General features: G+C 43.5%; 2 protein-coding genes across 16 annotated transcripts in view; one reads left to right on the forward strand and one right to left on the reverse strand.

Moving 5' to 3' along the window:
* ank2b (ankyrin 2b, neuronal) overlaps positions 1–13377 on the forward strand; it is a 134412-nt gene extending 121035 nt beyond the window's left edge. Inside the window, exons 43-49 of one of the 2 annotated variants that reach the window (XM_070437908.1) lie at positions 3072–4094; positions 4866–4958; positions 5278–5361; positions 5606–5770; positions 7445–7633; positions 7905–7996; positions 9373–13377. In XM_070437908.1, coding sequence (XP_070294009.1) covers positions 3072–4094; positions 4866–4958; positions 5278–5361; positions 5606–5770; positions 7445–7633; positions 7905–7996; positions 9373–9580 — 1854 coding nt within the window. In that variant the 3' untranslated portion in view covers positions 9581–13377. The remainder of the gene's footprint in view (positions 1–3071; positions 4095–4865; positions 4959–5277; positions 5362–5605; positions 5771–7444; positions 7634–7904; positions 7997–9372) is intronic. The other variant, XM_070437907.1, reaches the window with a different exon arrangement.
* A 144-nt stretch (positions 13378–13521) lies between these two features.
* camk2d1 (calcium/calmodulin-dependent protein kinase (CaM kinase) II delta 1) overlaps positions 13522–26956 on the reverse strand; it is a 119205-nt gene continuing 105770 nt past the window's right edge. For 4 of the 14 annotated variants that reach the window (XM_023982208.3, XM_023982210.3, XM_023982209.3 and 1 more), the window contains exons 14-20: positions 26504–26554; positions 25155–25202; positions 24082–24130; positions 16936–17011; positions 16717–16811; positions 16364–16610; positions 13522–16008 (exon numbers count right to left, since the gene is read on the reverse strand). In XM_023982208.3, coding sequence (XP_023837976.1) covers positions 16375–16610; positions 16717–16811; positions 16936–17011; positions 24082–24130; positions 25155–25202; positions 26504–26554 — 555 coding nt within the window. In that variant the 3' untranslated portion in view covers positions 13522–16008; positions 16364–16374. The remainder of the gene's footprint in view (positions 16009–16363; positions 16611–16716; positions 16812–16935; positions 17012–24081; positions 24131–25154; positions 25203–26503; positions 26555–26956) is intronic. The other 10 variants (XM_023982216.3, XM_023982214.3, XM_023982215.3 and 7 more) reach the window with 3 other exon arrangements.

Raw genomic sequence — 26956 nt, forward strand, 5'->3', positions numbered from 1 at the left:
GAATACAGGGCACTATCACCTGAGTCACCCATACCTGAGTTTCGACAGCGTTACGAGAGTATCGTTTCAATGATTGGATATAAGGTCCTCATCCCTGACATGGCAGATTATGAAACAGAGTCTGAACAGAAATCGCTCCTCTGATTTCTGAGATTTGAAGATAGACAAGACACTCCTGATTCAACAACATCAGTAGATGAGTTCAGAGCTCTGTCACCAGACTCCCCAGTACCCCAGTACACACAGCATGAAACAACTACACTAGTGACAGGGAATAGATCAGCATCGCCTGAATCAATATGCTCAGATATGGAATCTGAAACAGAGTTATTCTTGTATGCCTCAATGCTTTTTGAGAATAGACCCTCATCACCTGATTCAATAGCATCTGTAGATGAATACAGGGCGCTGTCACCTGACTCACCTGTACCTGAGTTTAGACAGGTAGTACGAGAGTCTATTGTTTCAATAATTGGATATAGGTCCTCATCACCTGAATCAGTGGCTTCAGATGTAGAATATGCTCCACTCATTTCCGAGTCCTCCTCTGTTGAATTGAGACCAGACTCACCTGAATCAGTAGCATCAGTGAATGGACATAGGTCTTTTTCACCTCAGTCACCAATTGCACAATTTACACAGATCACACTTGGGTCTAACACAGTAGAAACAGGATATAGGTCTTCATCCCCATTATCAATAACATCAGACATGGAATTTGACTTGGTATATTCTGACATTGAGGAAGCAGAGTTGCCAACCAAAAGTCTCATCCCTGAGCATGTTTCCCCATCAGAAATATTGTCAATGGAAGCATCAGAACAGAAACCTAAGGCTGCTTCATCAGGTTCCCCCGTAGCTGGAACAGCCATGATGGTAGAAGAATACAATCGTATGTATGATACAGAGCTTTGGAAGCTTATCTCTCAAATACACGACGCCCAATATGTAGGAGAAACCTTCTTGAGTAAAACAGGCTTCTTGGAGTATACTGGGAGTAGCGAAGCACATGCAGAGACTTCTCCTGGCGAGGAAGACGTTGCTCAAGGCAACACGGACGTCAGTCCAGAAGCTGTTCCTGGTCCACAAGTGGAACCAGCAGCTACCACTGAAACAGCCAAGATCGATCAGGATGTAGCTTTGACTGAGAGTATAGAGTACGTACAGACTTCTCCAGAGGAGAGAGAAGTTGCTCAAGGTAGTACTGAGTTCAGCACAGAAGTTCTACCAGATTGGCAAGTGGAACCTTCAGGAACCACAACTGAGACAGTCAAGATTGACCAGGATGTAGCTCCTACTGACAGTCCAAGCGTATCCGATATAGTTTTACCTGAATCACCAGCAGCAGAAGTAGTATCGGAGTGTACATTTGAAACAGGTCACAGATCAGCTTCCCCTCAATCCAAATCAGACTCTGGAGATGAGTGGGTCATAGTGTCTCTATCGGAGACCGAGGATACGCCTCTATCACCCGAGTCATTACCTGACTGCCGGCCCATTTCACCTGCAACGTTGGTGTTAAAGGCAGATGTTAGAACGTCATCACCTGAATCTGTGTTATTCGAGAAACAAGTTGAGAAGGATAGACCGCTATCCACTGAGTCTGTTGAATACAGAACCATGTCTCTGGAATCAACGATGTCAATGGATAAGGTTAGATCATCTTCACCTGAATCAATGCATGAGATCAGTGACAATAGGTCGCTTTCTCCAGACTCACCCATCCCTCAGTATACAAGATCAGGTGTGTCAGGTATGGATTCATGGAATATGGAGTATGCCACAATAGAACACAGGTCATCATCACCTGAATCCATGACCTCTGGCTCTGAGTATGAGCTAATGGTCATATCATCATCAGCATTAGAGAGTCGGCCATCCTCACCTGATTCCCTAGAATCAGTCAGCAGGAATAGACGGCTATCGCCTGACTCACCAGTGCCAGACTTTATGAGGATATTATCTCAGTACTTCATGGAACCCCGGGCCCTTAGTGATAGAACGTCTTCACCTGAGTCTGTGTCCTCAGACACTCTATTCATAGCTTTACCTGTAGATTCTTGGGCCGATGTCCGCCGAAGGCAATCGTCTCCTGAATCAGGTGCATCGGATGAAGAGTTAAGTTTAGTTATTACAGGTACAGAAACAATGACATTTAAAGCAGGCACGTTGAGTCATGTGACATCTGTATTAACGTCTGAGCGTGTCCCAATGTCGCCAGAGGAAAATACCTTGGGTGTTACTCTGTTGTCAGTCCCAGCTGCTCAATTTGAAATAGAGCAGGGACAAATGAGCACGACAGATCAAGGCTTACCAAGGGTCAGTGGGCTAGTAGCAGAGATGGTTACTACATCTACGGAACAGGCCCGGACAAAGCATGGTTCAGAGCATGCTGGAACCATCCCAACTCCCCAAGCCACTATGGGTTTGGAAAATGTCCAAAAGGTCCAGAAAGATGGCCCAGTTAAGCCACAACCAGTGAAGGTCCAGGACAGAAGTGAGGAAGAAGTAGAGGTCCTGCGCCTCGGTGCTGATTCAATAAAGACCCAGAAAGCCCCGCAGAGGGTAAGAGAGAGCATGATAAAGCTGACTTTGCACGTGCTATGGAATGATGGAATAACTCCCAATTCTAATGGAGGATGACAATAACACCGTGTGGTCAAAATGGATGTCTGGATTCACCAATGGGTTTCTGCAAAATGGAGTGTGTCTAAGGAATGTTTGTACGATCACAATGCACTTGGATGGTGGGTGATGTAACTAACCAATTCGGACTCATTCGAGCTCTTAGTAACAGTTTGTCTGCAAGCATATTGCTATTACTGTAACTTTGTTGGGCACTGTGATGTTGACCTTTATAATTGCTTGGTTTGTTCTCCAATGTTCTTGCAGTGATTTAAATGTGACATGGTGTTGTGGGAGAAAATGACTAATGAGACCTTAGTCAACCTAGTTCTCTCATGTTAGTGTGTTGCAGTTTGTTGATGGGATGTTATTGGAGCATGCCAACTGACTTGCTGTAACAACATTTGAAGAATACTTGTTCAAGTGATGTCAACATTTACTTCCAGGCTCCGTCTCAAACAGCCAAGGAAATACAGTTGAAGACCAGTTATGGGAAAATGCAAAGCAAATTAGAGTCTACCTTGGTAACGGAAAGTACTTTACATGAGCAAAAGGCAGTATTAGACTTGAGTCAAGAAACAAGCATATCAGGTCTGGTATCACCTAAGCAGACAAAGAGAGCCACAGGCTACGGACCTCTGATATCAACCCCATTGCAGATCAGTGAACAATACCCTTTCACTACCCATAGAGCAGTGACACCTAAACTAAAAGTACTTGACTCTGCCACTCAGGAATTCTCAGACTGGAGTGAATTTACACGAGAGGAATTCGAGGAGACTCATTTGGGTGAGTTATTTTCGCCGATGTCGAGCCAATTCCTGGTGCCACCAGATTACGAGGCCGTGTTTTCCGGACGCCACCCTCTGAGAGTCTCCGAGTGTAGCCAGTTGTCCCCCACTGATATGAGTCCAGTTTCTCCTGTCTTCAGCGACCCTCTGTCAGATAAGGGTCAGGTGACAACCACCACCCTGATGGGTCCTGAGTTCGCTTCCAAGTCTGCTACACCTGGATCTGCAGAAGCCTTTGAATTCTCGCCAGACTTTAAGCGAGTGATCGGCGAATTTGAGAAAACACTCTCTTCATTTGGGCCAGTTGTCCAATCAGATTCCGCCCAAGAAAATTCGGACCTGGAGTTCTTTGACTGCAAAGATGATTTCTCAGACTTCTCAGAGGCAGAGGATCTGGAGCCAGAGGATCCTGAGGTCCTCTACCACATCGAGGAGCCTCCATCCCCAACCCCCTTCGGAAGCACTCTGGAAACGGGCTTCCTCAAAGGAAGCCGTGTATGCAGTGCACAGTTCCTACGGGTGGATGACCAAAATCGCTTCTCTTTGGGTAGTGAAAGTCTTGGGGACTATGGCATTTATGACGGACCAGAAAGTGAAAGTGAAACTGTACCCACGTGTGAGGAGCTACCCTCCAGGTCGCAGGCAGGGTACGATGACGATGAGTATTCTCTGGAACGGGTAAGAGGTCAAGCATGACGATTGCACCCTGCCCTGGCTTGTGTCCCAGCTTTTCAGGCTGATTGCCGTGTTACCACAGTCCAGAGAGGACATCAACTGACTCAAACACAGAGACTAATACAAGAAGCTTACGAGTGGTGTGTTTGCATGTGTGCATACTTACCAAACAAAACACACTGAGTCAAAACCACTTCAAAGTGGGGTTACTGACCAAGACAATGGAATAATCATGTGACAAAAGCCTGATCAATAATGAAAATCCTTAATTATGAGAATGCTTTTTTGCTGTGTTCGCAAATTCTTCTTATATTTTCAGCTAGGTTATCTGATGCAATGAAGAGTACATACAAATACATTCTATAACATTTTTGTGAAATAATTACCTTCCCTGTCACTGTCAATACTTCATATTCCACTTCAACAGTCCATACAGAAGTACTTGTTTGCAGCTTTGACCACCATTTCTTTGGATTGTCATATCTTGCATGGCTAGTTTTGTTGAAAATTGTTGTACAACTGGGCCTTCTTTTCATCTTCCATCTCCACCATTTTATAGAACATCTCTCATACTGTATGTTTTTTCTTTAAATTTCTATCAGGTCTACAATAGCCTACTTTTGAATGCCTTTTCGGCATCCCTATGAGAGAAAAGAAGGAACACTTGCCTGTTGTTCTGTGCCTGCAGTAACAGTGCCTGAAGTAACTATACAAAATGTGTAACCATGTTATAATGATCTACGGTGGCCACAATGGCTGTGTGCTGTCTCTCAGGAGATAAATGAGGAGCTAGGGTTGCTGTCATCGGATAGCTCAGAGGAGGAAGTGTTGACCACCAGGGTGGTCCGACGCAGAGTTATCATCCAGGTATACGGCATTGAAGAGCATGTGGAGAAGTGGGCCCTGCCCTGGTGTGCTGTGGTGTGGTGTTGGGGTTAGATGGGAGTTGAGTTTTAGCTTGCTGCACTTCACCTTGAACGTTGGGTAATTTTTCTATTTCATTCTGCACCCTCATTTGCCATATCATTTTGTTGATTAAATCTTTATGGTCTTAGATAATGATTGAAAACGGTTTATTTCCTTTTTGAGTGGGGTTTACAATGTTTAAACCGGTTATTCTGTGTACTTGCTGTGCTTGTATGTGTTCGGGATCAGTCGAATGACTGTGTGCCTGTTCTCTCTCTAGGCGGACGATCTGCCAGACATCCCTCCGCAAACAGTGACAGAGGAACAGTACATGGATGAGCATGGAAACATGGTAGTCAAGAAGGTAAAGGGACAATTTTGCATCTGCGTTCACTGTATAACAGACACTTAACTCTAGAACATACCCCGATTTACAGTAGATCTCAACTACATACTGTAACTGCTATGTATCCATGTTTGTCAATTGTAAAGTAATCCAGTCTCCTCAGGCAAGTACTGTACGTGTGTTTTATATTATATGACCTAGTCATGCAGCTCAGTGCTCTACCAGGGGTAACTTTCCTCTCTTTCTGGTCTCTATCCCCCAGATCACGCGGAAGGTGATCCGTAAGTACTTCTCTCCAGACGGCGTGGAGAGAGAGGAGGTGACGGTGGAGGGATCTCACCAGGAGATGGTCAGTGTGGAGGAAGGAGACGTCTTCTCCAAGGTAGTGAAGAGGACAGTGGTCCGGAGCCAGGGAGATCAGACTGAGGTCAGTCTGTCTTGTATGTGTGTCTGTAGACTTTGTTTTGGGGTCAATATTCCAGTATTTCTGAAAACGATCGTGTATTACAGGGTTTACGTATACTGTGGATATTATGATGTCACAAGGGTGTCTGGCCTTCACGTGGAACTGACATCGTTTGACCTACTTTGTAGATATGAAAAAAACAGAATCATAATATCAGTTAAACATTTACAATCTCCAGTCCATGCTTCAAAACCATCTTCATAAGAGGTTTTCAAAAGTCCATGACGTACGGTAATTCATTGTCGGCAAAATAGATGGATGCCGTTCAATGCGTGATTCATATAATTCCCCCAATAAATGTATTGGTAGTCCAAAAAATATTGCTATCAGGTTGTAAATCACAGCTGGCCTGGTACATTATTTGCTGCCTCCACCCATTCGGGATGCACTGTTTCAGTTTCTGTAGCTAAGCTAAGGCTGGGAATGTCGATACAATCAAACTAGCCAGGGCAATGATCACAAGTCAGTCATAACGTGGCTAACAGGCTAACGCGCACGTGTCAAACGCGGCTGAAAAGGACACACAAGCGAGAATAAATGAGTCAATAGTTGAGTCATCTACTTTATGAAACTACAGCTTGATGCGAGCGCATTCAACTTCAATTGCGCTGCTTTCACGTGTCCCCAGAGAGAAATGTACAGACACGTGCCACAGTCCTAGCTAGGCGACTAAAATGTTGCAGTCTGGCTTCGATTTTTAAAGCTTGACAATGAATAACCATAAAAACAAAACCTGCAACAAAACACCATGCAAAGGAGAAACATGTAGGCCTATTACAGCAACATGGCTGCCAGATAGAACACACCTCCCATAACTCCCTGTTCTAGGTCACTTGACCAATTAAGCAGATGGGTGAATGCCATCCTATTCAGCTATTGCTGTATATATACTATTCTATCCCACGTGTCCTACAGATATACTAAAATATTCTATCCACATACTGTCCATAATGTCTACACATCCCATCACACACAAGCATTTCGCTATATCCGCAATAACAACTGCTATATATGTGTATGCGACCAATAAAATGTGATTTGATTTGGTTAATTTGGCAGCACCTGGGAAATACTGTACTGGGAATTTGCCATACAGAATAAAGTACATTTGACTCATTTGGTGCTTAGAGTAAAGTCTTATTGCTCTGACAGAGCCTTTTGATTTGAATAGATTTTTAGATTTTTTCATTAAAAGCCTCATTTTACCTTTGACCTGCTTCCTGAGCCCTACACTCGGGTGCTATCTAGAACCTTAAAAAAAAAAATGGCTGTCCGCATAGGAGAACCCTTGGAAGAACCCTTTTTGGTTCCAGGTAGAACCCTTTAGAGTTTCATGTAGAACCCTTGGTTTTACATGGAACCCAAAAAGGTTCTACCTGGAACTAAGAAGGGTTATACCTGGAACCAAGAAGGGTTCTTCTATGGGGACAGCTGAAGAACCCTTTTGGAAGATTTTTTTCTAAGAGTGTATGTGCTGAGATCCCTTGCCTATTCATTGTCCGTGTATAGTTCGGGCTACACCACAATATATAATGTGTCCATAATGACTGTATATCCTTACAGTGTATACTGTATAATCAAGTTTTGTAATCTACTGTATCAGTGACCTTTGAACCCTGTGTTTGACCTCTCCAGTTGACCTTCTCGGAGCCCTTGGCCCTGGGGGCCACCACGGCCTCAGACTTCGAGTCCGAGCAGGTGCAGGGCCGAAAGGTCAGCAAGGTGGTCAAGACGACGGTGGTGAGGGGCGAGAGGATGGAGAAGCAGACGGGTGACTCAACGCTGGCCGCAGACCTCCCCTCGGCCAAGGAGGACTTTGAGAAGGTCAGTCGTCAGGGAGGGAGAGTTGTGACAATGCCAGGAGTGTCTTTTCTACCTCAGTGGCTCGAGCAGAGCAGGTTGATATTAGCAATACTGTGCCTGGAATATAAAGCTGAATGCTTCTTGACTGTAACATGTTTTTGAGAAGCATGTCTGTTTTTAATATGTCTGTTCAAAAAACCTTATTGAGTGCCAGTTTGAAGATCAACTATAGGACCAGAGACACTGGGTTTTGGTGTTTGAAATGTCCTTTTCCTTGTTCTGTCACTTCCAGGCGTTGAGTTATGCTGGAGGCTTTGGAAAAATCCAACTTCCTCATTTAGTAGAGAAAGAGGTTGTGAAGGACGACGGTTCTGTGATCAAAAGGTTTGAGAACAGAATGGGAGTTACGTGTCCATCTTTGTTTGGACATTCCTGTCGGTTTCCTGAGTGATTTATCTGAAAGCATGGTGTGAATACAGCCTGGTCCCAGGTCTGGTTGTGCTATATGACCAACACCTATGATTGTTGTTATGTCAAACATGCCATGGCATTGGCTATGCAGCATTAACATTACAGGGAGCAGGTTAGTGAATACCTCCCCTCTATATCTTAACCATAACTCTTAAACACACCTTTAGATGCTTACATTTTGACATGGTGATTTGAAAGGTAAGTTAACAGATGAATTTAGCTTTTTTTACAACCAGATCTCTATTTTTGATGTAAACGGCGTGTTATAGATGGGTCCAGACACTCATTGTGCGGTTTCATTTGTTTGTGTGAAATTTAACCCAAACCAGGGATTCATTTCTTCATACTCGTTGTGCAGTACGGGGCTCCTCTGAAAAAGCATGAACAAATGCTCCTAAAAACACCAAAATACTTTATCCGCAATGTTATATTCCATTTTGTTGCGACTCGAGCGATACCTCTCTGTCCATTGTACAGTTAACTGCCAAAATAAAGGAAACACTTGAGTAAATGACAGATACAAGGTATATTGAAAGCAGGTGCTTCCACACAGGAAGTTCCAGACACTTGTATAATCTATGCCAAGGCGCATTGAAGCTGTTCTGGCGGCTTGTGGCGGCCCAATGCCCTATTAAGAAACTTTATGTTGGTGTTTCCTTTACTTTGGCAGTTACCTCTAGCAGCAGGCTACACGGAGAAATTAACAGCTGGATAGGGGAAATGGCTCAAGTCGTACAAAATTGAATATAATGTTGGGGATGAAGTTCATAATGACATAGTTTCATGTGTACAACGTGTAAAGACCTGCATCCCGAAATTGGGAGCGTTTTCGTTTCTGAAAGGACGTGTTTGGGTGTTTTTGGAGAATTTGTTCACGTTTTTTCAGAGCCCCCGTACCTCACAACGAGGATGAGGAAATGAATCACCGGGCAGGGTAAGTTTCTGAAAAAAACAAGGAAAATCGCAAAAAAAAGTGTCCGGACCCTTCTATAACATGCCATTTCCATCAAACATTTAGATATGTTTGGTAAAACAAAGGTTACTTCTCCTTTAATCATAGGGCCTTTAGTCATGGGGCTTGTGTGACGCTTTCAGATTACTCATAGGTGTTCCTGATGTTAGAGCGTGGTCTAACATGCATGATGTGTTTCAGATGTTAATTCTAAAAATTAAATTAAGCCTGTCAATGAAGCGCTATCAAACACTTTGACAGGTTGTTTGAAAAGAATTGGCTCACCAAGCCTAATAACCTCGAAACTCCCTCCCTCCCTCTCCCATTCCACCTCCAGAACCCAGATGCGTAAGTCTCGCACCCAGAAGAGGACTGTGGTGAAGGACGCCCAGGGTAAGCATGTGCACCTGGAGCGGCTGGACGACACCCCAGAGACCCTGCAACCCGATGCCCTTCAGCAACACCTGCACCTGCTGCTCCAACGCTATTGTGCCAAGGAGGAGGAGGAAGGAGAGGAAGAGGAGGAGGAGAGAAAGAAGAAGTGATGGGCAGATTTGATTTACTGGCTGTGTTGGTCTTCCCTTTTGGCCCTGCCCCCCATGCTACATAAGCCCCCTATCCACAAAAAGCCTATGAAGTCTTGTAAGCTCACCCCTGATCGTTACCTTCCACACAGACACCTCCCGCTAAAGACACTGGATTGCGTTTTTGTTTTGCTTGTTGTTTTTCCATTTTGTGGCAAATAATGGAACACTTTTTGTTTTTGTTATTTGTGCTTTCACTTTTTTTCTTTTTTTTTTCTTTGGACTTTTCCTGTTTTATTTGCGCATTTTGTGACCAAAGATAGTTCCCCCTTTCTCGTCGGGTTACTTAGAATAATATTTGGTCGTTATCCTTTTTTTGGGGGGGGTTTCTTCTAGTTTTTGGCTGCTGTGGTACAATAAACAACAACACAAACAAAATGCAACAAAAGGAAAACAAAAACGGAAAACGAATAAAGAGGGGGCACCTCTGACATTCGCCTCATGCACAGGCATCTTCCTAAAGGAACGATTGTAAACATTTGTAAATAAAGGAGAAGAAACATGCTCGGACCGGGAGAAAACGAAACGAACAGTAATTCAAAAGCATTTATTACATTTTCCCCACGGTACATGCTGTACACGTACTTGCACCAATTAAAATCGCTCTTCTGTTCTGAGGTGAAGGGTCATAACAAAGTTGACCCTTTTCGCCCCACTAGGAGTCACTTGTCACAAAGAGTTTTGGAAAGATACTGTAAAAAGGGAGGAAATTCCATACTCTTTCATCAAGGACAAATATGTGATCTGAACCAACATTTTACTGAAGCAAATCACCCTCATATAACCCTGCACTACAGTTCTGTAGTGCTGCGCGATTAAACGAAATGTTGGTTATTTTTTGTTTTTTAAACAACTATTTGACTGTCGGTTCAATTATTTGAATTCCATTTAGTTTGGGTTTTGTCTGAGCTGTGTGCACATTGCGCTGTCATTTCTCTTGCAATAAATCATATGCCTGAACTGTGCGATGTAGTAGGGAGTTGTAGTTTCCAACAGGCCAATGTTCTATATAGTTTAGCAACGAAAACGTGATAATTAACTACAATGACCATAATCCATTGCACGGCTACTTGCCCGTTCTTCCGCGATCAACAGGGGATTCACAGAGAGCAGTTTCTCTACCTGAAAATACCTGTTGTAAGTGATTAATACAGTAGTTGGTATTCTGCAGTCATTAAAGTATGCCTTATTTACTTTGAAGAACTACTAAAATAGTGATTCTGTCAGACACAGAGAGAGAGAGAGATGATGACTTGGAATGAAATAATAAAGTCATCAAATAAAACAAATGTAATATACACAACAAGTGAAATAGTTTCTTAAAGCGGCAATCAGCAGTAGAAACAATAACAAAGTGTGTCCTCCCCGACCCTGTTTTGGTAAGAAGCTGAGGGATGGGGCTGGAAAAATGAAACCTCTCTCAAAAGCATAGACAGAATGATGGATTCAATAACTGACCATCCATGATATAAACATTTTTTAACCATGTTTTGAGGCTATATAGCGTTTGTTTAAATGTACATTGTTTACAATGTAAAACAAACGTATATTTTGGGTTCTGATAAGGTATGACAGTTGAACTAAGCTCATGAGGCAGTTATATTCTTCAAGAATCAATGGGTACATATCATTCATTTATAAGTCCAAAAATGAACGTAGGAACTGCTGATTGCCCCTTTAAAGTAAAGTAACCTGAGTAACTGATGGTTGATAAGTGATCAGCTGTAAAGGGCAGTCGCTACCGTCATGGGACATTTTAAAATTGTTTTATTCTGTGTTGTTACAGCATTCAAACCACCTAATGCATAGTGCATTTAATGTTTAAACATTTGAATTGATAATCGAACCGAAACGACCTCAAAATGCAATAATCGCTCAGCACTACAGTTCTGTTTACAAAGTTAGCTCAAGCTGGTTACGTGTGTGATGTGTCGTTTTTTTGGACAGGCCCTTTGAGCTCACACTTTCAGCCCCCACTCCCATGTACTGTAATTGTGTATATTGTCCTTCACACTATATCTCCCTGTCTATCCCTCTCTGTTTCTGGCTTTCTTATGTGTGCTGTGTATTCACACTTCCTTTCTGAGCAGTGCATCAGACTGCTGCCACCTCTGTGCGTGTGAATGCATGCGAGTGTGCGTTAGCTCATAGAATCCTCACTGACATTGCGACCTGTCATTTGCGATCCGGAATGTTCTCGTTTCTTGTCTTTCATGTATGAGCACTTATCCGAAATTACTGCACCTATGGGTCAGAACACTAGGTACGTCCCCCCCCCCCCCCAAGCTTCAATCGTGTTTGACATCTCACCCCCTGTTCATTTTACCCCAGTGGTACATTACTCATATGAATGTCTTTGATTAAGCCTGTTAAGATTGTACACGTGAGGATGGGGACAGAGAGTAACACCACAGAGACAGTGTGGTGTAGTTTTGTTTTATTTGCTGTTGATTTGATTTCTTCTGTCGGTATCAAATGGTATCAAATAAATGGTGTTAATATCAAAAGATTGGCACATCTTGTTTTTGACAGAATCTTTTTGGTCTGATCTGCTTCCTGTTTACCTGTGATGGTACCGTGGAGATGGAATATCCTTTATGTAAAAAACAACAACATTGGCTTTAATTTTGATCAGTAGATAACCCCAATAGATATGCTCGGAATATTGCTAGAGCCTTTTCACATGCTTTATTTTCCTTATTTAATCTTGTCTGAGGGCAGCTATATGATTGGTTGGAAGGCCTGGGGTAAGAGCTTGTGACAGGCGAGCGTCAAGTAAGAAAAGTTAGGGAGGTAAGTCGGCGGATGGATAGATAGATGGACGAACGTTAAACGCGGGTTGCGACACTCAAGGTCCCTGGTTTGAATCCCCATGCCTTGTTTTCTAACCTTACATTCAAACGTTTCTAACCTTCATTTCGAAACTAACTTTCTTATTTTACTTTCTAATGTTAACTTCACATTTCTTGCCTAATGTATTTTGACTGGTTAGATTGAGGGTTGGTGCCTTGGCGGCAGAGGATGTAAAAGCCTAAACTTACTGCCCTCAGAAAAAGATCCACTGTAAAATAACACCCATTGCAATATCATTATGAATTTGGCCCCCACAGACTGATCAGTTTGCTGGAGATTACATCTTTGTGTATTTTCATTTCATTTTCATGATTTATATATTTATTTATTGACTTCCATCCGTGCTCTTCCTCTCCTCAACTGTGCGGAGCCGTGAGAGTGTTTTATGTGTGTGTTGGTGTGAGTGCGATTTGAAGATGTGAGTTGAGATAAAACAAGGGAATTGCAATTTCAACTCTTTGACCGATAAGTTGCCGTTGTACACAAGGCTTCACTTAAATTCTGAAATGCTCTGGAAACCATGACTGAGACGAACACAGAAACCTAAACAGAACCGACATGGATGTACTGTAATCCTGGGCTGGCTGAAATCATTGTTGGTGTCGTTTGCAGTACAAACTATATCTATGTAACAATATTACGGTTCCTCACTTTGTCAATTTACTTTGTGTGAGGAAAAAGTGAGAAATAAATTAAACAAAAGAAATCTGTCAAACGTACATTTGATTAGATGAATCCGCATCTTGTTTCCATGGTGATACTATTATACATATATATAAATATCTATGAGGGCATGTATTAGTTATGAAATGAATAAACAGGAAGAAAAAAAACAGAATTGCTAACATGGCATAGCAGCTAGTCTGTACGTGGCAGAAAATAAAATTGTACGTGTGTCAAATGTGTATGGAGTGGTTGTCATGCTTCCTGACCAAGCTATAAAGGATTACATTAGAGATTAAGAATTGAAATTTCAACATTTTACAGTGATTCATTTTGCCTTCAAAATCGAGAGATAACGCATCACAAACAGGCACGGAAATAAGAAATTTGGAAGAAATCAAACATTTTATTAGTTATTTCTTAAACATTTAAACATCAGTCCTTTCCCCTCATGGCAACAATATACCCAGTGTCCCATGTTGCAGTTCAACTTAACAAGTAATTCCCTTACACATCCATTGGCAAAACAAACAAACCTAAATACACCCATTTAATAAATCTCTACCAACTGGGAAAAACTTGAGAACAGTCTCACTTCTCCTCAGTATAAAACATGAATGTGTGTTGCTACTTGTCAAATAGAGTAATTAACACACAGGGACACATCAGTGGTAAAAGGGGTAAGTAAAAGCCTCTTTATTTTCTTCCATGGGGGGGGGGGGGGTCAATAGTTCCACCGATATGCGAGGACTGGAAGAAATGATCAACAATAATCCAAGAAGGGACAACCTATCAATTCAACAATATAAAATTAAGAGAAAAAATAACCAATAAAATTCACATAATTATTATCATCATTATGAAAATATCATTATTTGACTTTAAAACAGGTGTTCCATGTCATACAATGGCCTTGAGTAATATACGTGGATATTATATCTACAGTATAGTTTACATTCCATCATTGAGACTTCACAGTTCTGACGTAATGATGTACAGCCAAACATAGGTACCATTTTTCCCTTAACATAAATTGTCAATTGAAATTCCCAGTAATCATATTTAATATTGAGCCAATTGAGAACGAGTCAACTTGAATTGTCAACAGATTGTAAACTAAGCTAATGTTTAAACAGTTTAATACGCCAGAGTTTAAGCGAAGCTATAGCGATTCACTCAATCACGAGTCTATACATCACCACAAAAAGCAAGCTCATGTCGTTCACTTAGGGTCTAATAGATTTTTATAGCCATTTCTGCACAAAAACTGACATTTAAATAAGGGTTGACAAACTGCGATATGTTGGTCTCTGTCCTTTAAGGCTAAACTGATATCACTTTTGTCATTGGGACCGATGTGCAATACTGAGATTATATGAATGCACTCATGATTTTGTCAGTTCACCGCATATCCCCGACCCTGATAATATTGGAAAACCAAGCCTTATAGAGTGCCCACTGTAATTACTGGGACAGTGAAGCATTTTTCTCTTCTTTTGGCTCTATACTCCAAACGTTTGGATTTGAAATCGAACAGTGACCTTCAAGTGCAGACTGTCATCTTTAATTTGAGGGTATTTTCATCCATATCGGCTGAAGCGTTTATAGATTACAGCACTTTTTGTACATAGTCCCCCCATTTTAGGGGAGCAAAAGTATTGGGACAAATTCACTTAAATGTGTATTAAAGTAGTAAAAAGTATTTGGTCCCAGCTTGTGACACTACAAATTTGTTGGATGCATTTGCTGTTTGTTTTGGTTGTGTTTCAGATTATTTTATTTTTCACAGAAATTAAATGGTAAATAATGTATTGTGTCATTTTGGAATATGTTTCTAAACACTTCTGCATTCATGTGGAGACTACTATGATTACGAATAATCCCGTATGAATCGCTAATAATTATGAGTAAGGACGTTAGACACACAATATCATACCCCCCCCCCCCAAATACTAACCTCCCCTGTTATTGTAATGGTGAGAGATTAGCATGTGTTGGTGCATCTAACTTTCTCACTCATCATTATTCACGATTATCCGTATAAAAGTGACTCAAATGACACAATACATGATTTACTATTCATTTCTATTGGGCACAAAATAATCTGAAACACAACCAGAACAAACAGAAAATGCATCCAACAAATGTGTAGAGTCACAAACTTGATGTAGTCATTGCGTGCTATGAATATGAGACCACATACTTTTTACTACATTAATACCCATTTAAGTGAATTCGTCTCAATACTTTTGGTCCCCTAAAATGGGGGGACTATGTACAAAAAGTGCTGTAATTTCTAAACGGTTCACCTGAGATGGATGAAAATAACTTCAAATTAAAGCTGTCAGAGTCTGCACTATAAACTTCAGCCATGATTTCAAAAGAAGAAAAAATGCTTCACTGTCCTAATAATTACGGACGACACTGTATTACTGTATATTATTTAAGATTGAAAATCTCTCAGATATATCTCATAAACCCACAAATTTGCAATCTTCACATATCGTCAACAACTCTGGCATGTACTGTATACATTTCCCTATGGCATTCAAACTGAAAACATGTTTAAAATTAGTAAATTATTGTATTAAAATAAAAAATATATATGTTTCAGTCATAAATGTCCTGCGATGACTGAGAAGAATGGAACAATGCGATAAAACACCAACATTTTCTCTATAAAATGATATCGTCAAGATTGTTGTTTCCTTTTGATATTTTACAAGAAGAATCTTCAGTCCAGCAGCGACGATATGTAAACAACACTCAGAGGGCGGAGTTGTAGCGTTGGGATGGGATTGGGCGAGGATGTCACACACTTAGTAGGCAGATTCCGTAGGTCAGCTGACAGCTGTAGGCTAGGGGGTCCTCAACTGCGACAGAAAGACGTGGAATTGATGTATTTTACACTTGCTAATTAGTAACTTGTGTTGTAAAAATGTGTTTGAGGCCAGCCAAGGTAGAGAAAGACCAAAGCAGAACCAAAGCAGACTACAGTCACCTACCTTTACTATCTAGGGATGATCAGGGCTAAACCAGAACAAAGGCAGACCAAACTACACACATTAGCAGGCTAGCAGCTACATAGTGCAGGCGGAGCGGATCAAGTTAGATATACAGGACAGGGACCAGGTAAGGATAGCAGGGCCAAAACAGAACCAATCTAGCTACATAGCTCCAGAATGACTGGATAAAGCAGGCCAGGCCAGCACAGGGCTATAATCCCACCTCTAGTCAACTTATTTGGCGGGCACAGTGGGCGAGCCGGAGCGGTGGAAGTGGATGTTCTGCCACTTGGCGTCACGGCGGTGCCAGATGCGGGTCTCCTCCGACTGCATGGTGCGTGGCATGCCGTTGGCGTCCATGTACTGCGTAAGGCGGATGTATGCGATGCACGCCGCATCGTCGCCGATCAGGTGCACGTGGGGGTTGAGCAGGATGGTGTGGACGGGCCCTTGCTTGCCCCTGGACAGAGCTGGATGACAGAGGCGGATTGGAGGGAAATGGATCAAATCAGGACACAGTCAAGGTAATTAATGCTTCTACAGTCATTGGTGCATAACGGAATGCAGGGGCTCTACCGTTCTCAAAGTAGAATCTGTGGAAGTCGGTTCCCTCGACTAGGTTTCCTAAAGCCTCTGGCTCAAAGGATGTAAGCCCGGGATCACAGATCTTCCTGTGAGACAGAAGTGGAACACAAACAATTACATGTTGGCATATGGATAAATATCTAGATTGTAGGGCCTCTGTATGCGATCGCTGTTGTAGATCACTGTAGATAAAAACCCAAGATCACTAACGTGTAGGCTTCAAAGTCTCCATTGTTGATGGCCTCAATCAGCTGCTCAGTCACTTTGATGATCTCCTGCTTACGAGCTGAGAGGGGGAGCAAGAGAGAAAAAAATACATTTCCACAGGTTGCCACAAACCTAACAGTGAACTGTCCCACAACCATAGGCGATTCGAGTTACACACCTCCAATGTGTTAAGTAATCAAGGGAGTAAATTAATCCCTTTAGAGCAGTTTGAGGGATTTACATTAACTAAAGATGCACCATTGAGAGCATCCTGTCGGGCTGTATGACCGCCTGGTACGGCAACTTCTCCGCCCACAACCGTAAGGCTCTCCAGAGGGTAGTGAGGTCTGCACAACGCATCACCGGGGGCAAACTACCTGCCCTCCAGGTCACCTACAGCACCCGATGTCACAGGAAGGCCAAAAAGATCATCAAGGACATCAACCACCCGAGCCACGGCCTATTCACCCTGCTACCATCCAGAAGGCGAGGTCAGTACAGGTGCATCAAAGCTGGGACCGAGAGTCTGAAAAACAGCTTCTATCTCAAGGCCACCAGACTGTTAAATAGCCATCACTAGCTGGTCTCCACCCAGTACCCTGCCCTGAACTTAGTCACTGTCACTAGCCGGCAACCACCTGGTTACTCAACCCTGCACCTTAAAGGCTGATTCCATATGTACATACTGTAGACATGGAATCACTGGTCACTTTAATGTTTACATACTATTTTACTCATTTAATATGTAAACTCAGCAAAAAAAGAAACATCCTCTCACTGTCAACTGCGTTTATTTGTATAAATATTTGGATGAACATAAAATTCAACTGAGACATAAACTGAACAAGTTCCACAGACATGTGACTAACAGAAATTGAATAATGTGTCCCTGAACAAAGGGGGGGGGGGGGTCAAAAGTAACAGTCGGTATCTGGTGTGGCCACCAGCTGCATTAAGTACTGCAGTGCATCTCCTCCTCATGGACTGCAACAGATTTGCCAGTTCTTGCTGTGAGATGTTTACCCCACTCTTCCTCCAATGCACCTGCAAGTTCCCGGACATTTCTGGGGGGAATAGGATGACGCAGATGCTAAGCTACAGGAACGTATTGCTAGCACAGACTGGAATGTGTTCCGTGATTCTTCCGATGGCATTGAGGAGTACACCACATCAGTCACTGGCTTCATCAATAAGATCATCGTTGACGTCGTCCCCACAGTGACCGTACGTACATACCCCAACCAGAAGCCATGGGTTACAGGCAGAATCCGCACTGAGCTAAAGGGTAGAGCTGCTGCTTTTAAGGAGCGGAACTCTAAACCAGACGCTTATAAGAAATCATGCTATGGCCTCCGACGAACCATCAAACAGGCAAAGCGTCAATACAGGACTAAGATTGAATCGTACTACACCGGCTCCGACGCTCGTCGGATGTGGCAGGGCTTGCAAACAATTACGGACTACAAAAGGGAAGCAGAGCCGCGAGCTGACCAGTGACACGAGCCTACCAGACGAGCTAAACTACGATGCTCGCTTTGAGGCAAGCAACACTGAAGCATGCGCTCTCCGTAGCCGATGTGAGTAAGACCTTTAAACCGGTCAACATTCACAACAGTTTCTACCCCAAAGCCATTAGACTCCTGAACAGCTAATCAAATGGCTACACTGACTATTTTCATTGTCGTCGCCCCCACCCACATTTTTACGCTGCTGCTACTCTCTGTTTATTATCTATGCATAGTCACTTTACCTCTACCTACATGTACATATTACCTCAATTACCTGGACTAACCGGTGCCCCCGCACATTGACTCTGTACCGGTATCTCCTGTATATAGTCTCACTACTGTTATTTTATTGTTGTCCCTTATTTATTTTTTACTTCAGTTTATTTTAGTAAATACTTTAACACTTATTTTTCTTAAAACTGCATTGTTGGTTAAGGCCTTGTAAGTAAATATTTCACTGTAAGGTTGTATTTGGCGCATGTGACAAATACAATTTTATTTCACCACACCCACAATAACATCTGCTAAATACAGTGTATGTGACCAATACAAGTTGAAGTAGTGGTGACAATATGACCCACAACACAGTCAATAGGTTCAGGGGCCAAGGTTCACCACTTGTGTCTCACACACAACACACACACAACACACACACAACACACACACACACACACACACACACACACACACACACACACACACACACACACACACACACACACACACACACAGGGGAGAGTGTGTGTGTTTCATCAACATTTCCACAGATAACATGATTTCATTACCTCGCAAGTTAAGTAGGCAAAGTAACAGGTAATGGATGTAAGAAAAACAAAGCAGAGGTTTTGTGGTTTAGAAAATCTGTTATTTGAGGTAGATGTCAAATGGAATGGTAGTGAATTGACTGTTACTCTTCTTTTTTAGTGTAACGTGCACTTAAACGTAGAGAATTAAAGTCCCAGGAATGAGAAAAAGATCAACGCTGTTTCTTTAACGCTTTACCCTCTACACTTTTGTCCCCTCTGACACTTCCAATCGGCGTGACTGACAGAACACAAAGGATGCAAATTATTAACAGTTCCCCTCGGGTGCTGTGTACTTCTCAGAACGTTGTTCACCAATGTGAGGAAGACTCCAGTGGAAAAACAACAACACTCCAGTTGGGTCTTACGTTAGCCGTCAGTGATTGGCCACTAGTCTGGCAGTTAGTCTGATACAGCCCCGTCCAACACGTACAAACCTGACAGACCTTGCCCTCTAGCAGTCTGTTTGCTAAGAAATTAAACTCCTCCACAAGTGGAAAGCTTAAAGGGAAATTCCACCCCAAAACGATCTTTGGTATTTGTTTCATTAGTCCGTTGTTGGTACAGTCGCAAAATGTTTTGCATGTCAGCAATCACGTTTTCAAGATATATAACTTTCAAAATACAGAAATACAGCCGGTATGTCCCCCTGACAACACTCAATAGCACACGGAGTGAAAACAAAGCTGTTTTTGCCTGTCAGTTATTTTCTAATCAGAAATAGATCAATGGCTCTCTCAGAAACTAAGAAATGGGACTCGGCAAACAAAATGGAATTTTGCTTTGTTGACAAAATATCTTCTTTCAGGAAACATTAGTATTCTTTAATATGTCGCTTGCCATGAGGGACTGTATATTGAGGTGCACACAAATCAATGATGGATGAAGCAGCAATAAGATGAGAAACTGATCCTCGGTTTTGACAGGAGAGAAACCGAGCGTGGAGCTTTTTCCTCCGTCTAGAGGCTCTGTGTTTTACCGGCTGCCTCTGTCTCAGCCTGATGAGAGTGAAAAGGTTCATAATTTGAGGAAACGGGACACGGTCTACAGCTGGAGAAGCGAGAGTGTGAATAGCCCAGATCACGCTGATTCTAGGAAAGTTCGAAGGGAAGTTTAATTACACAAAATGCAATCCACTTATCAAATGCGCTGTCAATGTAGAGACTAATGGTCAATGAAACCATTCCTTTCCTGGAAGTCTTCAGTGCTGTCTGTGCAAAGAAAAAACCTCTATCAAAACTAGTCCTTAAAGTGTACTCCCACTCCTTTAGACTGTTCACTGTCAACCCCGGCGCTGACGACTCTCTACGTACGCATCAACACTGCAGTAATACTTAGACAGTGATGATGATCTGGCAACCCCTGGTTAGACTGACTACTCCAATTGCAGACCATGACCTCCAGGGGGCAGCACAGTACACACATTCTGGATGCCTGTATGGGAGACAAGCGCTGCTTTGCGCCACTGAGTGCAACAACGGGCCAACCTACACAACGTGCAACCTCAGTAAGGGGTACTTTTTAGGACCCTTCTTTCACAGGGCTCCATGACAAACAGTAACGGAGTGTGTGCCTTTGTTTAGTCTTTGATATCTCGTGCCATGTACAACGAGGGAATTATTTGCATGTATTTTCACTCACCACGTGCACCAAATGATCCTAAAAGTCATATCCTAAACAAATGTGGACTTCAAATGAGGCATATCGGATAGTGGTCAACAGGATATGGCGGGACGTTCAGGGAAAGTGGGGCACAGAGGGTAGTAGGTTTTGGGGGGAAATTGTTTAAGTTTGTGCCCTCTCCCTCACTCCGGGCAAACTTACACTGCATGTCGATGGGGCCCGGGCTAGGCAGGGGCCCAAGGGGGTGCTGAGGCTGAGGCCCCTGAGTGTGGGTGTGGTAGGGCCCACAGTGGGCGGCAGGGTGGACGGAGAATAAGACCACAAAGAAGGAGGTGAAGAGGAGGAGCAGGTAGCAGGCGACCAGGGCCCTGAGAACATAGTGGCACAATTCCTCCCTACTGGGCCAAACACTGGGAGAATACCAGCAGGAGGAAGAGGAGGAAGAGGAGGAGGAGTGGTACGAGCCTGAGTGCTCCCGCCAGAAGCAAGGGGAACTTGGGGAGGAGGGACGGGAGACTTGGGCAAGGGTGTCAGGGTGACAAGGGTTATTGGTATGAGTGGTGGGTGGTGGGTGGATGGATGGAGGTGAGGGATCGAAAACAAAAATGTGAAATGGAGAAAAGAAATGAAAGGTTGAGTGAATGAAGGATGTGTGACATTGCCTTGTTCTCAGTGGGAGCTCTGGAAGCACAATGCTGAGGAGGAAAGGCATGAAAAATGTTAATTAAAAAAAACAGATGAAAAATGTATGCTGGGATGGTTGTAAAGGCCTCCTCTTTCTGGCAAGTGTTGATGTTACATGGTGAGTGACACTTGGGCACTGATAGGTTCCTGCGTGTTGGGTTGGTGCTTCAGAATGTGTTGTGGCCAGAAACATGGTTCTGTTTATTCAGGAACATTAGAAAATACAGGGCGAGACTATGCAAAAAACCCACATCCTACAGTCTTCCAACTCCTACACACGCACGACGTGATGGAACGACTACGTCAAACTGGGAAATGCAATGCCTTCATCTTTCAAACAAAGAAAAACAAAGGGAATATGAAAATGACGAGCAACACAGACACGGTTGGTGGCGCAAACAGCAATGAGATGTGTCACACTGCATAAAGCCAGAACCCATCAGTAATCATCCGTCATGGAATGCAAACGTTGACAGAAAGCAACTCTCAAATGCAATGAAACATAATTCTCTCTCCACACAAACTGCCACAGCTAGGGGACCTAGGAACGACTGTTCAAAGCAGGTAGCTCATGAGATTTCCTTATTAAAATTCAAAGCAGGTAGCTCATGGGATTGACTAATGAAATTGCATCCCCGTCTCAGGCCTTTTGAAGGCGGAGTGTAGAATGAGGAGATTAATTATTGTGATTGGGGTCATCGTCACGCTCCCCAGATGTCACGATGTCATACAAGGAAATCCCCGATCACACTTGTAGGCCATGTCATAGCGACTTTAGCTAGCTAAGCTCGTGTGGAAAAACGCGTAAAACGGGTCTAGCGGTGGTCTCGCGCCGAACTGCGCACGCGGAGGCCGTCAAATCAAAGGCACTCCTTGTGAAAGCGTGTCGGTTTGTCACTTTCACGAGGTTGGAGTAACGACATGTTCGACTACTTAAGACATTGGCTCCAATCTAGGTCGTGCCTTCAGATTTCGAGAAAATGAACAACGATGGAAGAATATTTCACTTCTCTCACTGACTTCTCTAACCCCAAACCCCAGCCTGGTCTGCTTCGCAAGCGTTCCCGGTAGTCTCGCAATGTTGCGCCTCTGGGTTTCGGGAAAAAAAGCAAAACCATCCATTTGAAGAGGGAGGTGAACAAATGCTACTAATGACTATCTGTAATGGTGCACACACACACTGTTCTGGCTCAGTGGACCAGCAGGGCAGCAGCGAAATGGGAAATCATGCAAGGCCAGCAGCAGAGCCTGATTCAGCTCCCTAAACGACTGTACACACTTCCCCCATGGCTTCTCTTTGTAGACTCAGCCTGCTCTCGTTGTGTTAGTTCCCACTACCCACTGTAGACACAGTTCCAAATTACTAATGAGTCACTAACTAGCTCAGCAGAGTGGGTGTAAAACGCACCACTGACAATCAAAGTTGGGCCACAATTCACCCATTGTTCATCCAATACCATTGGTCTTGGCAAGTAGCCTAGCGGTTAAGAGCATTGGGCCAGTAACCGAAAGGTAGCTGGTTCGAATCCCAGAACCGACGAGGTGAAACATCTGTCGATGTGCCCTTGAGCAAGGCACTTAACCCTAATTGCTCCATTAAATTGCTCTGGATAAGAGCGTCTGCTAAATGACTCAAATGTTAAACAAATACCGTGAAAATGGAACGTTCATTTAAAAAAAAGCACGGTTAGACAGATGACATCATTCACAGAACTGACAGTGTAAGTAAAGGGTTGCAGCTAAAATGTATTGACATTATAGCGTTACAAGTTTGGAGGATGGCAGTGCATGATCAGATGATAGACAGATAGGGGGCCTCCCCCGAGTGGCGCAGCAGTCTAAGGCACTGCATCTCAGTGCTTGAGGCGTCACTACAGACCTGGGTTTGATCCCAGGCTGTGTCACAACCGGCTGTGATCTGGAGTCCCATAAGGCGGCGCACACTTGGCCCAGCGTTGTCCGGGTTAGGGGAGGGTTTGCCCGGAGGGACTTTACTTGGCTCATTGTGCTCTAGCGACTCCTTGTGGTGGGCCAGGCGCCTGCAGGCTGACTTCGGTCGTCAGTTGAACAGTGTTTCCTCCTCCTCCTCCGACACATTAGTGTGGCTGGCTTCCGGGTTAAGCGGGCGGGTGTTAAGAAGCGCGTTTTGGCAGGTCATGTTTCGGAGGACGCATGGCTCGACCTTCGCCGCTCGTTGCGGGAGTTGCAGTGATAGATAAGATTGCAATTGGATATTATGAAAAGGGGGTAAAATAAATAAATAATGGGACAGATGAAGTGGATTAATTAAGCATATTAAATGAAAAAGCAGGATGGATGCCTGGATAAACACATGCTTACCTGATGAATTCATACAAACAAAATTATACAAAGAAAAACAGGCATTTTAATAGCATACATATTGATGCAAAATCAGTAGGACAAAAATACATGCCAACACGTCAGTGCTGTGAGAATAACACATTCCCTTTCACTTAGACCGAGCAGAGTCAACACAGAGCTACTTGCCTAATACAGGTGTGTGCTCCTACCTTTCACGTCCTCATCCTCCATGGTGGTGTTTGCACTCTCACTGGACTCCTGTTGGACAAGAACAAACAGCTGAGAACAATGGACACCTGTCGGCTGTTGAAACTGCATAAAGCGTGAGCACAAGAGAAGTGATGCATTGTCAGATGAGTAAAATAGTTTGGGCAAAGGAACTGATTATCTTCGGAACCGCTGAGAGAACAGATTCGGATAACTTAACGTACTCTTTGGGGCTATAGTCACGCAAACAAAAATATCATCGTTGACATTGGGTCGGCATATAGGTCGACGTCTCACTTTGGTCACACACAGGTACAAGCTTGTAGAGTCTAGTTCTTTACTATGTAATTTTAACAGGAAGCCACTAGCAGTACTACTCCCAACACTAAGATAGTAAAAAACCAGGTGAACATCTTCACACACAAAACGTTACAACAAATCTAAAGGAGACATAGCCTGGATCCACATTCGTCAAAGCGGATCGCATTCTAGCTCGTCGGGGCATTGAACTCTACAAGGTGTCGAATGCGTTTCACAGGGATGCCGGCCCACGTTGACACCAATGCTTCCTACAGTTGTGTCAAGTCGGCTGGATGTCCTTTGGGTGGCGGGACCATTCTTGAGACACACGGGAAACTGTTGAGTGTGAAAAACCCAGCAGCGTTGCAGTTCTTGACACAAACCTTTTGCACCTGGCACCTACTGCCGTACCCCGTTCAAAGGCACTTACATGTTTTGTCTTGGCCCATTCACCCTCTGAACGGCACACCATGTCTCAATTGTCTCAAGGCTTAAAAATCCTTCTTACGGTGTTCTTAAATGTTTTATATACTCCGTGTATAAATACAGCATGCACATTTGTTGAACATAAGATAAAACATATTGACAAAGTCCTAAGTCCGGTGTCCGTGTGAAGCGCAGACGAAACAAACAGTTAGGACATACACCAAGGCACCATGCATGCAACGTTATACAAGGCTTTGTAAGAAACACCAACTAAAACCAACTAGCTTATCACTCTGCTAACCAGAGCACAACAGCAAACACGTTTGGCACTACTGTTCCATTTACTCACTACTTTGTTTCCCTCAGTTGGGTTGTGGATGACAGTGGTTTGAGGCTCCTGATTCACAGAGAGGAGGAGGAAGAGGGTGAAGAAGGGGTTAAATAGACAGGAAATTGGTGTGGTAAATAGTTAATAGAGAAAAAGACCAAAGGAACCTCGGAGAAGGCACGTTCGGGGGTAAAATCAAGGACAAATGACGCACCACTGAGGCTATAGCTAAGGGCTTTAATGCAGTATGGCCCAACTTTTCCCCATGGAAACGAGAGATCTTTGAGTAGTCAACTTGGTGCAATTTAAAGGCATCAGAAGACAAGGCTATGATATTCATATTTAAAAACAGACACACAACAACCAAGACAGGATGGGAGGTGTACAGCAGTAGGAAGCATGCTAGTCACCAGGCCCTTCCTGGATATAAACTACAGGAAGGTATTTTACGTGTGTACAGTCAAAGCAAGGGCGGCAGTGTACTCTAGATCGTGACTCCATGCAGTGGTTGTGTGTGTGTGTGTGTGTGTGTGTGTGTGTGTGTGTGTGTGTGTGTGATGAGTGAACCTGCCACATTTCTCACATCTAGAAATACATAACCGCATCACTTTAGAAGTAGTGTAACAGCCATTGTTAAAAAGCCATGAGGTTATTACCATGTTATTATATACGTAATAGGACGGAAAAACAAAGCTAATATTTTGTATGTATTAACAAATGGTGACATTATACTAGGGATGCATCTACGGTTCTGCCTGGGGCTGGTTAAATCGGCCTCTTGGCTGACCTGACATGTCTACCGCGTAGATAAAACTGCGGTAAGTCTGAGTCGATTCCCTCTGGGCAGTGCCGACAGGTAGGCTGTCATAAGGCATGCCATGACACGGTCACGTTGAAGCTCATGTGTGGTGACAGGGTGACACGGACGGCACTAGCGGAGTAATCTTAGGACGCGTTTCACTGCTAGTGTGTGAGGTCTATTTTAGGAAGCCCGCATGCGGGTTTCAACCAGCATGTCTCATTGGTTTCCTTGGTAACTTGGGGGAAAGCTTAAGTGGAGTGAAAGTAAAAACATGAACCCTGGGATGTACAGCTGTTCACACACACAGAAGCATGCAATGGCGAACCATTCCAAGCAAAAAGGGCACATGCCAACTGCAATGTCTACTGGTCCACAGTAAAAGTAAATGCATGTGTATGATAAAAAAAAAAAATGTGTTAGCCTATAAAGAAAACAAAAATGCAATATTAAAAAGAGGCATCACTGGGGAACAAAAGAAAGACAGACGTTGTTAGAGTGGGGTGAGCAGCCCAAGCATGGAGGATGAGACAGACAGGCCGGCAGACGTGCAGAAAGACAGAGAGTGTACCAGAGTGGGGGGCTCTTTGGGGCTGGTGACTACATTGGTCTTGTTGTTGATCTACAAGGTAAGTGGACAGAGACGGAGACAAGAAACAGCCGATTGATATCAGGAGCAAAGACCAGGGGTCCAAGCAGGGAGAGAGACAGGAGAGGTGTCCGGAATACACAGCTGCGGGAGTGAAAATGTCAGGAGTTAACGAGCAAATACTCTGCAGGGTATACAGTTTAGTGAGAGAATATAACTTCATGAGACAAATCTGATGGTTCCAAGCCTGTAGCGATACATCATTATTCTGGAGGATTATACGCAGAATAAACACGCAAAGGAGTTCCTCGCTGAGACAGAACTTCGTAAACATGAACTTGAAAGTGATCGGCTGTTCCGCTCTACTGTTTTCATGCTTTCCAGGAAGTCTAAACTGCCACAATTAACGTCGTTTATCTAGGCCTTAAATCAAAC

This window comes from Salvelinus sp. IW2-2015, linkage group LG37 (genome assembly GCF_002910315.2).
Source record: "Salvelinus sp. IW2-2015 linkage group LG37, ASM291031v2, whole genome shotgun sequence".
Lineage (NCBI taxonomy): Eukaryota > Metazoa > Chordata > Actinopteri > Salmoniformes > Salmonidae > Salvelinus > Salvelinus sp. IW2-2015.